Source organism: Coturnix japonica, chromosome 8 (genome assembly GCF_054131305.1).
Source record: "Coturnix japonica strain WE chromosome 8, WE-NBRP24, whole genome shotgun sequence".
In the NCBI taxonomy this organism is placed as follows: Eukaryota; Metazoa; Chordata; class Aves; order Galliformes; family Phasianidae; genus Coturnix; species Coturnix japonica.
Genome location: NC_140670.1, coordinates 22,453,785 through 22,471,110, shown reverse-complemented (window position 1 = coordinate 22,471,110; position 17,326 = coordinate 22,453,785). Strand labels below are relative to the sequence as shown.

Here is a 17,326-nt window from a genome sequence, read left to right as displayed (position 1 = left end):
CTGCCGGGAGGGCTTTACGGCAGCCCGGCCTGCCTGCCTGCTGGTGCACGGTACCACAGGCAGCAGTTCAACCCTCGGCCCGAGCCATGGACGCGGACGGAGACGCGGGCTCGGTGGTTTCGGGGCTGTCGGGTGGAGATGGAGCCGGTGCGGGCCCTGCTGATGAGGAGCAGGAGATGGAGGGAGCCCCCAGCTGCTCCGGGTCGCGCTCTTTGCCCTTCGAGTTCGAGCGGAGCCGCTCGGAATCGAGCGGCGATGAGGACGATGAAGACGACGATGAGGAGGAGGAGATGGAGGAAGAAGAGCTGGAGGGGGACGCCGGGGGTCGCTTTGGTACAGATGATGGAGAGCTCGACTCGGACGACGACCGGGAGGTAAAGAGGAGGAGGGTGTAAAGGCGGGCAGCGCTGAGGTACCCGGGCCCGGCTCCCGGCGTGCAGGAGGGGGCGGCTGGTGCTGGGGGATTGGGGAGGATTCGGGGTGGGAATGGGGTGTTTTGGGAGCTGGAACTGGGTGACTTGGTGGCTTTGTATCTGTGTTTAAGTTCTTGTCCGCTGGTTTTGTTTGTAGCGTATGATAAACCTCGCGGAGCTGACCCCTTACATCCTGTGTTCCATCTGTAAAGGTTACTTTATTGATGCTACGACTATTACAGAGTGTCTGCACACCTGTAAGTACCACTGCTGCTATTCCAAGCACTTTAGCTGCGAGTGTGACCAAAAAACAGCTGTTCAGGTGTTCTGACTTCACAGAGATAGTCTGCTATTTAGAGCTAAATCATTCTTAAGGGAAACGTGTTGATGTTTATACCAAGTACCAGCAAATCATTAACTCAGTCAAGGATTAAGCCAACTTAGTTGGCTGGGTTAGGAGGGAGGTAGAGAAGGATATATAGGGAAGGGTGAAGCCCAGGTAAAATGAAAGTAGAATTGCTACATATGTTAAGCACGCATAGAATACAATGAGAATTGCATAATTATTTCCTACTTTAGTTCTTCGGAAATTGTAGGATGCTTTTCAGCAAACCTTTTATCTGTAGCAGTCTGTCTGTTGACTTAACTCTGCTTTTATCCTGGATGTTGCACTTAGAATATTAAACACCTACCTTTGTATCAGTAGGATTATAAACCTGTGTGTTGTATCCTGTGTGGTACAGGCTGTTTGTTCGTGCTGCTGGAATACTTTATTTTGTTTCTAATGAGCTGTTTGACAAGTCTGAATGTAATTGCTTCTCTTGCTTAAGCAGATGTCAAATGGACACGTGACTTATAAGATTTTGTTTATTCTTTTACAGTTTGTAAAAGCTGCATAGTGAGGCACTTCTACTATAGCAACAGATGTCCAAAATGCAATATAGTTGTACATCAGACACAGCCCCTTTATAATATCAGGTAACAAGTCTGTCCCACTTCTGTTGGCATAACATCACGTTTTGCTGTTTGCTTTTGGAAGTATGATTTTACAGCCTGTAGTGCTTTCCAGCTCCAAATGAAGGTACAGTCACAAGGAAGGCATTGTGTTCTTTGCTTTGTAAGCTTCACCTCGATAGTGACAATAAAATTATTCAGTTTCTTTTTTCTCTTTGCAGGGTTTGCTTACCCTTCCACTCTGGGCTATTTTGTGCACTTGCACAGTGTTGTAGATTATGTGAGAAAGATCTCAAGCTGTTTGAGTTGATAGACTTTTAGAACAATCTTTTTTGGTGTGGTATATTTACTAAGTCTGAAAATGGAGTTTCAGTTTATTGAACTGCTTTTATAGGGTGTTGTTTTGTTGTTATTTTTAATATGGCTTCTTCTATTGGAGCTCTGTTGGTAGGACATGAATTCAGGCAGGTGGAGTTGCTGCTGTGTCTCTTACATCATTTCAACAGTGTATTTAGCAGTTTTCATAGAATTTGGTGAAATAAAGAATTCTTTACATTAAAGACTTTTTTTTTTTCTCTTTGATAGACTGGACAGGCAACTACAAGACATAGTCTATAAATTAGTTGTCAATTTGGAGGAAAGTAAGTCCATTTCTTTATTTTATTGCCATCTAGAGATTGGGAAGAGTGAGCAGAAAGGACAGTAATTCTAAGTCCCGTTTTAACTCTGAGCTCCTTAAAAATAGTTTCACAACATTTGGTTATCGATCCTAATGAATTATCTGTGCCAACTGGCATTTTTCTGGCTTCTAAGTTTTTTTTATGCATGGCTGTATGTACCCTGGACAGGTCTATACGTGTAAAATGTAACATGATATACAACAGTGATCTGGAAGTTCTGTTTTTAATCACTATAATGAAGCAGTTGTGGTGCTTAAGTGAGCTTTGTTAATGGTTATAAATTCCTATTTCGGGCCTGGTTATATGCAAGGTAATGTGTGTTTTGTTTTTAAATGGCAAGTTTATTTTTTTGTGGGGGTTTTATTTCCCCTTAAAAACACCACAGCAGGAACAAGCCTCAATTCTGATAATGGACACCACAGCTGTGCTGAAGGTGTTTTTGTTTGTTTTCTATCACGTAAAGCAGGTGTTACTGTGTCTGGGAGCATATTCAGATCATCTTCCGTAGCCATGCTTCATGCTTTGCATAAGTAAAGAATACATCATTTCATCTATTTGTGAGTTCATTTGTCTCAAGAGGGGGAGGAAAATAAAAAACAAAACAGCTGCTGGGACTGACAGATTCTCTGAAATCTTGGTTTTTACTGTTTTTATTTTTCAATCTGCAATGCTGTTATGTTTTTTTTTCCTTCTGACTATGTACATTCATTGTCTCATATCCACTACCTTGTACTTCAGGAGCCATTGAATATATGCAGTCTGCTTGGGTAGACTGCATGTATAGACTGTGAATGGTGTAAGTTTAAGAGTAGAAACAGTCAAAAGGATACTGTTTTGTGCAGATAATTCAGTATGATTTTTGTCCAAGTTTTTTGCTATGTCTGGGTATTTTAAGCAGTTAAAGTTTGTATGGAATACTAATGATAGTGGAAATTTGTTGGCATTTGGAAAATTTTTCAGCTCTAACAGTTGGTAACTGTATGTTCTCAGCATCTGAAGTAACATTTCAATCTGTTCTGTGTGGGTTTTTTTCAGGAGAAAAAAAACAAATGCATGACTTCTATAAAGAGAGAGGATTAGAAGTGCCCAAACCAGGTGAGCTATTATCATTTAGAGGATGTTGCTAAGGAGTTACTTACCATCCCATTTATTTTTAGTAGTTTTCCTTCAGATTTTATTTCACAACTAAAGTAAGTATGTGGTGTTGGAAATGTGAGATTCTTGGTTGTCATAGTTCTCAAGTTACTAAAGCGGAACATGGAAACTAGCAACCCTTAAACTTAGGTTGCGTTTGGGTATTTTTACAGTTTATATTTTACTTTTGCTCAGGAAAATATGTGAAATATTTGCTCACTGTATTTTCTAACCCCTAATAAAAATTGTAAGTTGAGGAAGTCTAATAGGTAAGAACTTGAATGTCCATTGACAGATAAGGGGTTATCTTAGTTGTTTGCTTTATAGTAAGACAAAAACCAACTTTTTTGAGAGTTGCTATGCTGAAAGCTGACAAAATACTGGTTCAAATACACAGCAAGAAATGTATACAGGGCTGATTTAAAAAAAAAATAGGGTGAGTGTCACGGGTGCTTCTTCCCTTTGAGCTCATCCGTTTTGGTTGGCACGTTTTAGCATCTTACTCTGTTTTTATTTCAAGCTGTGTTTGCATTTTGGCTATTTGAATATTTTAGCTGTCCCACAGCCAGTTCCAGCGAGCAGAGGAAGACCTCGAAAGGTTCTGGGCTCTGTGTTTCGGATCCCACCAGAACTTGACATCTCAATACTGCTCGAATTCATTGGGTAAGTTGTGGACAAATGTCTGAGCAAACTGCTGCTGTGAGGGTTCTGCTCTCAGACTGCTTTTAACTCTTTGTTTTTATTGAGTATTTACTTCTTGCATCTCAAGTAGCAGACGGGAGGCTGTTTTCAGCTATTTTGCATATCTGGGTGATGCAGATAATATATTTAAGGTGTCTTTTTAAAGAAATAGATTTTTAAAAAGCTTAGAACGTTACAGTTTGCATTCATTTTATTCTTTTAAAGTAGTGCTGTCTCTGTAAATAGAACAAAATTCCTGTCTCTTATAGTTACTTCCACCCTGTAGGTGGCAGTACCGTTAGTAATGACTGTACTAGGTCTTGGTCGTGTAACTGGGCGACTGCAGTTGTACGTGACATTCTGTTATTAGCAACAAAAACCTGTTTTCTAAGGATGGCTCACCAGGAAAGATTGTAGCCCTTCTGAAATGGGGAAAGGGAAGCAAAGGAACATCTCTGAAATCGCTGTGGTTGCAGTGATAGTGTTTGGGGTAGTACATTTCCTTCAGGGTTATAGCATATGTGGATGAGTGACCAGAACACTTTAGTCATGGTTACAAATTGTAGTGTGACTCTGACATGTGCCTGGAGGAGTCTGTTACTGCTTTGCTGAGTAATATAGAGCTCATTGTAGACAGGCTTTACCGGTTCAGTATTTGCTAACAGTATGCTGTTTTCAGGAATGTGGGAAGCAGAAATTATATTTCTTTGCCTATCTGCAAATTTACAGGGCAGTGACTGAGAAATTATTATGTGTAGAGTAAAATCTTTAACTACTGAGAGCACTGCATGGTGCAGAATTGGTTGAATTGATGGAGGAAGTAACTTGATTCTTGTGCACCGCATGCTCCTCCATGCAGATTGCCTCTGCTTTTGACCTGCGTGTCTGCACAGTGCTCTGAGAGCTCACACACGTAAGTGTTTCAAAACTGTTACACGAATGAGGTGAAGTGTTCAGAACTTGGGAAACTAGCAGCAAAGTGTACCAACCTTGTCTGACTTCACTTTTTACAGAGATTGTCCTAGCCTTTTTGTTTCTTAGCTCCAATCTTCCTACTGTGTTTTCTTTAATTCAGAGTACAAATCTTTGATCATTTAGGTGGTGTGACTTGTTTATTTTTTGTTGCCCATTATGTGGATTTTTGTTATTTTTTCTTCATTTCTTTAGGCAGCTGAGACAGGAGAGTGTGGGATTAGAAGGTGTTTTTCTTGAGCTAAGTATCAACAGAAGAATCCCTGCCATGTTATAGAATATGCTTATGTCTCCACTCAATTGAATTCCGTGTTAGTTTTCCATGTTTGACTGTCAGGAGTACTTTGTGCTCACATATACATTGTAAAGCAGTCAGGGTCATGCCTAAGACTGTTCTATGAAGTGTTCTGCAGACAAATACAGTTTTAGCTGTCTCAGGTTGAACACATGCTGTCCTTTGTTTTTTTTCCTCTGTCTTAGATTCTTCTTTTTAAACAATGTATTACATTGCTGTCCTTCTGAGTAGGATGATGTTGGAGCACATCTCTGAGTTGGAAGAATTGAGATAAGGAGAAAACTAATGTTTTTTGTATTATGAGCAGGATCATTACAAGTAAAGCCAAGAGTCATGTATTGTACAAGGAGAGTGAAGCAAAGTTCAATGTGTATTGTACAGAAAACAGGGTGAGGGATGCTCATTCTGAGACCTGTCAGGTAGCAGCCAGTGTTGTGCTGGCCCACCAGGTGGCAGAAGGAACTTGCTCACCCCAACAGTGCCTTCTCTTTGAGTGCCCTATTGCCAGTTACGATGTCAAATGACTTCAAATAAGTGAAATTGGATTCCAGTTACGTCCCTTTCAGGTTGGAACACTGTTTCTTGATCCCTGTGTAGAAAGCTTTGTTATGTTATCTTGTCTGCAGGATCTTATACAGTTTGAATTAGTGGTGAAAGTACTGTGATTTAGAGCTCCACTCTCATGGTTCCTGGTTACTCCCACTGTGGCGCTGGGTGATTTTCAGCAGGTACATCTTTCTCTTTCCCAGAGTAAGAAATGGAAGGGCAATTTATACCTCAAAATGAATTAAACATGTACATGCCTGTGTGTGGAACAAGATGGCTTTTAAATCTATGTTGCATTTGTTCTTCTGGTAGCTTTAGTTCAAGTTTCTATTGTAGTCTAGCACCAGAGCAAGTGCAATTGTGCAAATACAATCTGCAGTATGCAGAAATGTCCTCTGCTTTCATTATTTAGGTGAGTGAAGATAAGAAAGATTCAAATTAAACAAGGATATTGACTTAATGTCTGTTTTGCAATTTATGTTAGGGTCTTTTTTTAATGTTTGATCTTATTTCTGTGTTAAGGTTTAATCTGTTTTCTTCCAAGGTCAAAATCAAAGTGCTTATCTTGGCAGTGGAATGTTAAGAAAGCTCTTTGGGGAAGGGAGACTTGGAGTAGGTGGAACAATCCAGCAATAATTGTTATTTTATAAGCTTTACATTCTGCTTTGTATTTAGATATATTGAACAATGTCTTGAAACAGTGGAACTGCATCAAAGTAAATAACAAGAGTGGAAAAGCTTGTCTGTTTGCTTCCTAGTAACTTTACATTTCAATTCAGTGGCAAAAATCGGTGATGGTGCTACTTAAATATGTTTGATAGCTAATTACACTAATCTGCAAGTGCCACGCTAGAGTGTGGTCTGAACAAGCATTGCTGTATTAAACAGTCAGTAGAAATATTGGCAGTTTGTAGTCATATTTCTCCTTGGCTCTCTCCAGAACAGTGAAATACTGTATTTTTACCTCTGTCATACATATGTGCTAGCCAAAGTAATGCAAAAGTAGTGAAATGTCATGTATTGGGCTTAATTCAGTGAGAAATGTGTACACTGTGCTATGGGATGGGAATGCTCTGTGTAGATAAGTGGGAGCTCACATGCTCAGGCCATCCAAACCAATGAACTTCCATTGAGACCAGCTGGGAATCTGGTCATTTGCCACCTCTTTGTTTGACCTTCCAGTGAAGTTCTTGCTGCTTTCCTGAGTTCCTAGACAGCATTACCATTAATCCTGTAATTATAGTCTGGAAAGCACTGAAAGCTTCTTAAGTGATTGGGCGTGTTCTGTCAGCAGCTTCTAGGAACTGTGTATTAAGATTCCAACTATCGAGGATGATGAAGTATGGATATTTAAACAGCACTGATATTACAACCTATTCCTAATAACTTATCTGATATTATATGTAAAATATGGCTTTAGTGTGTGTTGCTTTTTTCATTTCATATAGATAAAGTTTATCAAAGTCCTGAGTAACTGAATTCAAAAGAAAGAAATGGGGGTACCAAATAAAGGCTAGGGGAAGATGAATAACTTTCAACTAATGCTGTTTTGTATACTTGATTTTAATGAAAGGAATTTATTTTAAAAATAAGCTTGATATGCCAGGCTTACTAATTAAATAGTTCTTATAATAAAGAGCTTGAGGGTGTTGCTAATTGTTAACCTTAGCAATACTGATTGTGTTTACTCTTCTCTTGTTTTTCAGAGCTAACGAAGGCACAGGGAATTTTAAGGTGCAGAAGTGATTTGAACTTTTCTCTTATACGTATTTCTGAAGTAAATCATATAACCTGAATGTATTTAATTTAGTTTGTCTTTGTTTTTCTTACATCGAGGGCAGCCTGAACTTTTAGCAGCATAATGGAATGCAACAAATGTTCAAACCTGTCATCATATAGCATCACAGAGTAGGAAGTGAATACTTCCAAGGCTAGAGAATTAGATATGGTAGGAGAATGGAACTTATGTTGACGAAATTTCACCTAGGTTATTATTCTTATATCTCCCACCAAAAGGTGCATTAGTATGATTTTTCTTGGAATGCTAAGCAGAAGTGTGGTTCTGATGAGTGAGAAATAGCATTCCCTGTCCTCCTAAAGAATATATCTTCTGCTTTGCATTGTTACACTAAACTGAATTGGTTGAGATCTGTGGAAGCACTGCTCATTCTTTACTGCCTGTGTTATTTCATAGGCTGTAATTAGAGATTTGCAGAGTATGTTATTCCACTGTTTTGGTTAAACATCTAGAAAATAAATCACTGTTCAGGGCAAGGAAGGGGGATATAATTCAAAAGAACACAGTGAGTGTTGTGTTGCATTGTTTTGGGGATTGTAGGAATCAAAAGATGAAATGGCACAGAATAGCAATGAGATGTTTTGCTGCTAGCAGTAGCAGTAAAACTCCAATTTTGCTGTATAGTTGTATATATTACTAGGTTCCTTTGTTCTCAGCTGAGTTGATTTCTAATCAATATATTTTGCAAGCACAAATCTGAAATGTTGAATATGACAAAATTTATTCCTGGTATTTTTAAATACTAACAACATTCAGTATGAGAGAGCTTGGGAGGCAATCTGAAACTGTTAGATAAAGAAGATTTCATGTGTGCAAAGTGTGAAAATTGAAGTTCAGTTTCACAAGTAGAACTTTTTTCTGTAAAACAGAGGCAGTGATTCTGAAAATGTACCTGTTATTTTTATTCACCTGTTTCTCCCAAGCACCACCCAGCACTCTGTATGTTCTTTATGCTCCTTATCTATCACACTATTATTTTTCTTCCAGTGTTCTTGTTTTTATATCACTTCCAATCCTTCATGTCTCCTGTTTGCCCTTTTTTTTGTTTTTTTTTGTTTGATTTTTGTCTTTCATACTGGGTCCACCACAAATGGCTGTTGGGCAATTCAAACATTCTATTAACTTGTGTTTTCTAATTTTAAAATCTGTGTCAGGCATTTATTCCATCTGATATTACACAGAATCACACAGAATGATCCAGGTTGGAAGAGACCTCAAGGATCATGAAGCTTCAACCCCCCTGCATGGCAGGGCCACCAAACTTCCATGTTTACTAGTTTACTAGATCAGGTTGCCCAGGGCCCCATCCAGCCTGGCCTTGAACACCTCCAGAGACGCAGCATCCACAGTCTCCCTGTGGATATCTGTTCCAGGATATTGTTCATGCCGTTCAAGTAGAAATGGTTTGGCCTTTTAAAACATGTTTAGCTCTTAACATAATTTTTTAAAAAAATAAATAATGAGTGACTCAGAAAAGGGATTTTGTGTGTATTTTTCCCTTTTAAGTAATAAATAGTGCATTTCCAATCACTTTAGTTCTGGTTTTTGAGGATGTTGAAGGCCAAAGGCTGCCCACTGTAACTCTCAGGGAATCATTCTGTACTGCTTATAATGCAGTACATTAGACTCCATAGACTGAAGTGCCATTGATTTTTATAGAAATACCACATTTTTAACAGGTATTCTTCTACAGCATCTCCAATATTTTTTGCTGTGTATTACCTCCCTACTTCAATACATTTTCTCTTTCTTTATCTTCATGTGTTTTATTTCTGTTTCATGATTAACAGGTTTATTTGTCTACTTTCTAAGTCCATTTCTTATCTATTTCTCATAAAACATACTGTTATGCATAGTAGAGGATTTTAATGGATTCTGGTATTTTATGGACTATTAAGTTGATTCCAACCAAATCTGTGATACTTCTAACATGTTAAGCAAGTTAAGTTCCTTACGTTACAAAATGATAGCATTTAACTGTTTGAATTCACGTCTGATGTGCAAGCCCAGATTGGTGAAAAGCAAATCTTAGGGAATCGCTCACGCTTCTCAGTAAATGCTGTTTAGAAGCAGAGAGGGGTTGAAGGGAAGAGTTCTTGAAATGCTCTGTAATGCTAATTTATGTGCTGAATTAATAGGAAATCCCATTTTCTTTTACTTCATTAGTGAAATAAGACTGAAGTCAGTAGTTACTTTTAAATGTTGTTTCAATCAGCAGGAAGTTTGAATGCAGAGTCTGTTAATACGTAGTTAGTCCTTTGCCTATGAGGTAATCTGGAAATAGATCCAAAATTCCAAACCTTAAGCTGTCTTCTGTAGTTAGTGGGCCTTTAGTTGGGTTTGGGGATTGATAGAGATGATGGCTGAAAATGTACAGGGTCTTAAGGTCATATGTTTATTCTTTACAGCCTTTGGAAAAGAAGTTTGTGCGTGTTTCAGGGGAGGCAACAATTGGACACGTGGAGAAATTCCTCAGAAGGAAGATGGATCTGGATCCTGCTTGTCAGGTATGTCACTTACAGTGGCACTTTCTAGTTCACTGTGATCTAATGCCTCTGTTGTTCGTAGTTGCAGAAGTAGGAGCAGCTCTCCCAACTGATTTGCAATGTGTTTAAGTTCTCATTATTGTGTGTATGAAGCTTCTGTAGTGCCATGTAAGATTTCAGCAGGTGAAACTCATAACAAAGAATAACCTTTTGTTTCGAAGATAAAATTGAGTGGGTAGGTAGAGAAGTATATAAGCATGAGAGGATATGAAGGCAGAAACTGACAGAAGAGCAAAATGTTAGTAAAATGAAACTGTACGTTGAAAGAAGCAAACAAGGTTTGAAAGTTGTGAATGGATGTGTTGGAATTAAAAATATGAACGCAGATATAGGCAAATCTTTCAGGTTTTTCAATCTTGAGCTCATCTAATACACTAGACTTGAGATTTTTTTATTTTTTTTTTTCCCGTTCGTTACTTTAAGTTGGGAGAAAATGAGAAGATTTGCTTTAATGTGTGTTTTCCTTTGAACTCATCCTGCAGTAACGCTGTACTTCTTAGCATTCACACTGTAAGGACAGGAGAGACTCCAGAGAGACTTGCAGCTTAGCTGATCTCTACATTTTTATGTAGAAATAGGAATATTCTGCACTCAGATTTGCTTTTCTGCAGGTGTGTATGTGAACTGTAGCCTGTGGGGTAAGAGTGGAAGAAAGTCTGTTCTCGTACAGTGTCATTGCTGATACAGCCTCCTTATGCCAGTCTTAGCCCATGGAACAGATGTTTCTGGTACCTTAGAAAAAGCAAATCACAGTTTTTGAATAATTATCCTAAATATTCATGCTGACCTCCAAAACTGTTTTCCTTGTCCTCCCCTGGATTATATGGGTTGGCATAGAAACCATTGATTGAGATTTAATGCTTTCTAGGCCAGATTTTCTCTTGGGGTTTTCCCTTATATGGCCATTTTCCTTTTTAGCTTTGTCTTACTTGGTGAGTATAATTTGTGAGTGCCTGTTAACATGTTCTTTAGGGGGAGTAGCTCTTGAGTGCAGTAAGCACGTCACCTAACAAAAATAAATGCTGTAATGGAAAGGCTATTTTCTTTGTTTTAATCAGATTTTTTTCAAGCTGTGTTTGAGTTAAGTAGCTGCACATTCATTTTTCCTTCAAGCAAAAGGTCAAGCTGTATTCAGTGCTGTCTCACTTATCACTATTACTGTTAGCTGGCTACAATTTTACCAGCTAGTCAGGACTAGAGTAGATTCACATCGCTTGTGTTGCTGGTGCCCCTTTCATAACAGAATATAGTAATGTCTCTAAGGCACAAGGATTCCTTAGAGACATGGGTTTTGCAACTGATTTCCATGCTGGCCTGGGATTTTTTTTTTTTTGCAGCTTTTTTTCTTTTGTCATTACAGAATGAATTCTAGTATAACAATTAGCAGGCAGAAATTCTGCCTTTGGTGTTAGAGAGAAAGGAATAGGAAATAACATGAAGAGCATATGAGGAGGTGAATGTGGGGGAAAAGAACAATCTGTTAGAAGACACTGAATCTTTAATGACTGCTGTTTGAAACTGGGGCAACAAGAGGGTCTGCTATGGGGTATCTTGAATCAAGAATTCTCATTCTGTTTTGAAAGGCTGTCAGCAGTTGCCACTTTGTTTACATACTATACTGAGCAAATAGATGTTTATTTTCCTCTTTCTGCAGGAAAAATAAAGTGTGTGTATACATATTCATATCAGTGAGAACAAGATAGAATTTTTCTTTCCTTTTGGTATGAAAAATGTGAACATGGCTTTTAAAGGAGAAATCATTAAATTCATACATCACTGGAATACAAAGCAGGCAAATCTGTCTTCCTACAGTAAGAAATGTAGAGGCTCGAATGCCAGGGAAAGAGGAGAAACAACTGCAAACCACTTCAAAAACAAACAAAAAACAATCAAGATTTGAGGTGTTAAACAAATGTACCCAAGTGTTTATGTATTTTTTTTTTAATATATGATATCAGTGTTTGATGTTATGTCCTGTTTAATGTTTGCTTGCTGGCTTCTTTCTGCAAGATAAAAGCAGAAATAATACGAAGCAGTTTATATCATATGTGCTTTCTGGAACCAGTATTTAAAATATATTCCAATAGAAACTGAGTATTCCACATCATTCTCATAGTATATAAATGAATTTATCTCTAAGGATTAGGATTCTTTTGTTCCCAATGCTCAGAACAATACAGTCTACAAGCATCAGACACAAATGTTTCTAATTTTTTTCATGAAGAGTAGAAGAGATGTCAGTGTGCAAAGGAGCATACATAGAGATAAACTGAACAGCTGAAGCACAGAGCATAGTGTAAGTGACTGTATAACCGTGTAAGAGGACAGGTAACAATACTGCAGTATGTGCTCCCTGACCAGTGTAGTGGCAAAGCATAAACCTGTCCCTCCATGAAAGCTGCATAACAGCATGTTAGCAGTGCTTTTAATTTTGAGGTTTGATCATTGTAATATACAAATGAGAGCCCTCCTTAGGAATTGCTGAGAATGAGAATATAGTGAAGCTGCAGTTGTGAGAGAAACAGTGCTGGGTTAGTTGCCCTAATGAAGAAGCTTATCTTTTTGTAGTACTCGAGGCAAAAGGAGTTTGGAGTACCTCACTATGCATCTGGTTTTTTTCCCCCAAAGTAACACTTTGGATGCACAGCTACTTAACAAAAGTGCATTCTCTGGAATTGCAGACCCTGATGTAGTTTAGCTGCAGTCGAGGATGTTATTTAGAATTGCTGAATGTGCCTGTTATTTCCATCACTGAAATGTTGATTACATTTTGAAGGACTGTGTGAGAAATGCTAGCTGACAGTGGTATACAGTGAGCTTCATCCTTTTTATTCAGATCTTTCTTCCAAGCAGTCTTAAGCAAATTTACTCTTGTTTTCTTGCTCAGAATAGGAGTGAAGGTGGTACTGGCCCATTACTTGCTTGCCCTTTTTTTGCAGATAATGAATGATTGTAGGTGTTTGTGTGGTCATTCTAATATTTGATCTAAATTCCTATTTAATCCATCACACTATTCCCAAGCAGTTTGGGTTTGCTTATTTTTATTTTTTTTTCAGTGGGCTCTCCCAACTGGAAGTGAAGCAAATTCCTCTTCATTCCAGAAGTAAGCCCCAACCTGGGGAATGGAAGGGAGCTTTAGGGCAAAGCATTAGTGTTGTGCATGCTAAATGCATTTTGACAGCGAAGATAAAGATTTCTGTAGAGTCAGACGTGCTGTGATGGAATTCTAAGCAGCTTTAGTCTTACTTTATGAACTATCAAATTTAAATGGCTTAGACACTGTCTTGCTAGTTCAAAGCCAAGTTAAACTTGACAATGTTTGTGTTCTTCCACAGGTAGACATAATATGTGGTGATCACCTGTTAGAACACTACCAGACACTGAGAGAGATCCGGCAAGTCATAGGAGAAAGTGCTGTACAGGTATGTGTGACAACTGGGGCTTTGTGCTGTTTTAAAATAGGTTAAGAAATATTCTAACGGGTAACACAAACTTAACTGAACAAGTTACTTACAAAAACTTTCAGCTTATGCAAATTGTTCTTTATATTGTAAACGTAGTTGAAAAATATACCAGGTAATAGAAGTGTTGTCAACAGCTTGATGATGTTCTAGGTGCAGAATTGTTCTATTCTGAAAAGAGCTTGTGTCTAACTAATGATAAATTATACCAGCCATAGAAATCAGGAGGATGAAACCACTGGTAACAAACTTGCTTCTAATATAACGAGTTTATGGTAAGTACAACATGGAGTTGTAGCTGTGGAAATACTCTCTACTAAAAAGCTTCAGGAAATAGAAGAGGTATCATTAAATGTATGTAGTTTTTTACTTTGTCGTTGCACAAAGTCTTTTCATGTATGAAAGATGCTCTTGGGAAATGACTGTATTGAAAACTGCTTTGTTTTAATTTCTTGTCACAAGTGGATCTGACTGAAGTTCTGCGGTTTTCATATCAAAATAGGGTCTTCCTGATTAATGTTTAGTGCTAAGTAGCAGCCAGCAGCTTCACGAAGAGAACAGTTGTTTAAGGTTCTGTTCTCCAAGGGTATATCAAGTCTCATTATTACAAAATCATTGTGCTAGTGATGACTTCTAGCAAGCCTGCTCTCTTGGGAAGAGAAGAAATGTCTTTGCTTTTTGCAAAGTTTTGTGTTTTCACTAGACCTAAAATTCAATGGTTTTCTTGGTCCAGTGAGACTATGACGACACAGGAATGTCTGATAGGTATTTTTTACATTAAGCTCCAAGGGCATTTTGTGTCATCGTAACCTTCCTGCCTCGGCAAACAAGTATTGCTGAAATTGTTCCTAACAGCTCTCACTAGGATGTAGAAATGCTTTTCAAAACTGCCGTTGTCATTGTCTGTGTTCTCATGTTCACTGTAGATTATTCACACTGGGAAAATAGCTTCCATAGCTACTTAAGCAGTGTAGTCCTTTGAAGGAATAAGCTTTAGGTTTGATTTGTGTAAGTTCAGTCAATGTTAGAGGAGAAAAATAACTGTTCTGAGTCATTTGCATGTTCATGCATGTCAGCAGTTACTCTTTTTGCTGAGAAAAGGGGGTTTCAAAAATGCAGGTAAGTTTCACTTTGCCAAAGGCAGAAATTTGAACCTGTGTTCTTAGGCAGCCATCTGCATTGGAAGAGTTTCTTCAGATTGAGTGCAGCATAACTTGCATTGTGTGTTACAGTTAGCCTGTGATTGAGTTTGGTCAAGTAGTTGAGGAAAGAAGCTTGTTATTAATTACATGGCTGTGCAATTTCTCCCTTTTTTCCCCTTTGTTGCACGAATGCAATGTGATCCCAGCTGCAGGTTATTTTCACCTATCTGAAACTGCCCTTCTCAAAGCTCTGCGTCACTGAGGGATATAATGGACTCACACATGGGAAAAGCTAAAAACAGTAGCTTCCTTTATGTCCCCAGCCCTTGACACAGAGGTCTTGCAGATGATACTTTTCTCTTTGCAGCTCTCACCTTGTTGTAACCCAATCCTATTGTGTTTTTCCAGTGTTTCCTGAACTGGACAGTAAGAACTCTGATCTAAGTTAATTAGTGTGACCCTTTAGCACACATCTGCCATGGAAGTTTTTTTTTCACTCTTTTCTGTGGAAATGCTGAATTTGGAAAGTGGGGCACTTCTTGTTTCTGCTGCTTTTATAACATCAAAGGGTGCATGTGCCATGATGTTTCTGTCAGTCAGCTCACTCTAACGCTTACGTTTGGATTTAACAGGTGGGATTCTTTCCAATTTAGGTCAGGTTCACAAAGTCAGGTAGAAAAACCCTGAGGACAGAGCTGCTATGAGAAGAACTGATTATATGGTTTCTCTCTTCTCTCTAGGATGGTTTACTTGTGCTGCACTATGGCCTGGTTGTATCTCCGCTCACTGTACCTTAGAGTGCTACAGTATCAGGAGGTGAAAGAATCCGAAGTCATGAAGCTCCTTCACTGCTGTTTCTCACCAAAGAAAGCCATCGTATTTTCTGTGACAGGAAGCAAGTAAAAGAAACTACCACTGACTGCTGTATGCTTGTAACTTAACATCTGACTTTACCACTGTTTGTTTGTTTTTTTTACAGTGCTCTATATATACAGCTATTGAATTTCACTCAGCTCAGGGACTTTAAATGCTCAGAGTTGCTGCATTTCTTTAAATACTTCCTAAACCTGCAAGATCTCACAGGGTGAACAGCCTTTCTCCCTAAGTTATGGGATGTTGTTTACTTTCTAAGTGTCTAAGCTAGAACAGTATTCTCAGGGATGATCCTCAGTGGGCAGTACAGTATATTCTGGGGTGGAAACAGTCATTTGGTGTAAGAAAGCTAATAGTGATCATCTGTCTTCAGATGTGATTTGGGAGAGGAAGGCAACTCTTCAAATGGAGACCAAAATAGGTTGGAAATGATGTATCACAAACTTTACTCAGTTGTTTTTCTTGAAGAAAAACAATTTTGTTTGCACTTGAAAAATATTTGCTGGTAGTTTGACTTGCACCAAATTGTGGGTCACGCATCTCTAGTCTGAATGGAGATGAGCTGGCTGTAAGCTGGTTAAACTATGCATGGAGGGGGGGAAAAACAAGTAGCACCTCTTTCTACCTGCTTGCTGTGTTTAAAATCACCTAATTCTGCTGTCATGTAAAATCTGTCAAACTCAACTAGCAGGAGCTCAGGTTCCTTCATTTTTTAGCACTCATCTTTCTTGCAGCAGTGAAAAATGGTAGCTTTATCCACTCCTGCCAGTATGTGTTAATGAATTGTAGTGGAGAGCAGGTTTGGGGGGTTAAATAGCATAGCATGTGCCTGTTACTACCACCCTTATGCAAGATAGACAGTAGGCAATGTTTCTGTTCATATTCAATTACCAGGTTTTGTGACAGCTTTTCAGTTCTGTTCTGTTGAAGCCTTTCATCGTTGTGCAGCATTAAGGGACAGCTTTCTGTGCAACCCTCTTGCTGCACATTGTGTCTTATGTGTGGAGATACATGAAAGCTACTGTTCAGAACCAGGGTCCCTCCGTAGTCAGTGTAGTGAAGGGAAGAAGATTCTTTAGTGAGGCATTTCAGAGCACTTACATTAGCTCAAATGTTTGCTTACCGTCCTATCTGCTGCAGTGCTGTCAGCACAGGAGTCCTGGCATCTTTTGTCTAAAGAAAGCTTTCATGAATTGTTCTTCAGGTCTTTACAATAGTGTGAAGTTTTGCCTTTAAAGGCAACACTGCAAGAAAAAATCTCTTGATTTGAAGTAATTCTTGTGATGCTTCTAAAAATAAAACCCCAAACAAAGACTTGCCTAACTACAATTGCCTGTTTTCCCTTCAAGGTTTGTACAAAAGTAGTGTTTAAAATACGTTAGAAAACTGAATTATTTTGTAAAGACTTTGTGAGTTGTGTTGATAAGAGATTATATATTGTGATGGTAAAATAAAGTCTATTTTAGCCAATTTAAAATTGAACTCTCATTTCCATTTCGTCTTCCCTTTGTCAGCCTTGAGGTTGTAGCATTTCAACACTGAAACTGCTGGACGTGCTCTGGTGTTACTTGAATCATATATATCAATGAGAAGGTTTAACTATGGAAGTTGGTTTGATATTAAGGATGTCCCCCGGAGCTGACTGTAGCGTCATTGCCTGGAATGAAATGAAATCTCAGGTGAATTTTCAGCATAGATACAAGACAAATAATCCTGCATTGGGGACCTCATCAAGTCCATACAGAAGCTGGTAGTTGGTTCAAATCTTTACCTTGCCAGGATAATGCTGCCTTCTGCATGGCCACAGTGTTGCCTGTAGGTGTGATGTGAA

The 17,326-nt window shown here is 38.6% G+C and overlaps 1 protein-coding gene across 10 annotated transcripts; it reads left to right on the top strand.

Moving 5' to 3' along the window:
- Window positions 1-16: 16 nt before the first annotated feature.
- Window positions 17-16,972, top strand: PCGF6 (polycomb group ring finger 6). Of its 10 annotated transcripts, XM_085554682.1 has the most exons (11): window positions 17-374; window positions 571-670; window positions 1,295-1,391; window positions 1,953-2,008; window positions 3,083-3,142; window positions 3,736-3,844; window positions 4,722-4,775; window positions 7,382-7,409; window positions 9,882-9,980; window positions 13,355-13,441; window positions 15,363-16,972. In XM_085554682.1, exons 1-11 carry the CDS (start codon window positions 87-89, stop codon window positions 15,417-15,419), a joined length of 1,035 nt encoding a protein of 344 aa, XP_085410808.1. In that variant the 5' UTR covers window positions 17-86; the 3' UTR covers window positions 15,420-16,972. The 10 variants fall into 10 exon arrangements, 5 of the variants coding, with proteins under 5 accessions (XP_085410808.1, XP_032301471.2, XP_085410809.1 ...); XR_014948735.1 differs by lacking the exon at window positions 4,722-4,775 and having other exon boundaries at window positions 1,953-2,012; window positions 3,086-3,142; XR_014948733.1 differs by lacking the exons at window positions 13,355-13,441; window positions 15,363-16,972 and adding an exon at window positions 5,756-5,857 and having other exon boundaries at window positions 9,882-9,979.
- Window positions 16,973-17,326: the final 354 nt, after the last annotated feature.

Bases quoted from the DNA above. Each gene is read 5' to 3' on its own strand.
- PCGF6 (XM_085554682.1), top strand. From the start codon at position 87: ATGGACGCGGACGGAGACGCGGGCTCGGTGGTTTCGGGGCTGTCGGGT. The intron at 671-1,294 runs GTAAGTACCACT...ATTCTTTTACAG, and splicing joins TACAGAGTGTCTGCACACCT to TTTGTAAAAGCTGCATAGTG. The intron at 13,442-15,362 runs GTATGTGTGACA...TCTTCTCTCTAG, and splicing joins TAGGAGAAAGTGCTGTACAG to GATGGTTTACTTGTGCTGCA.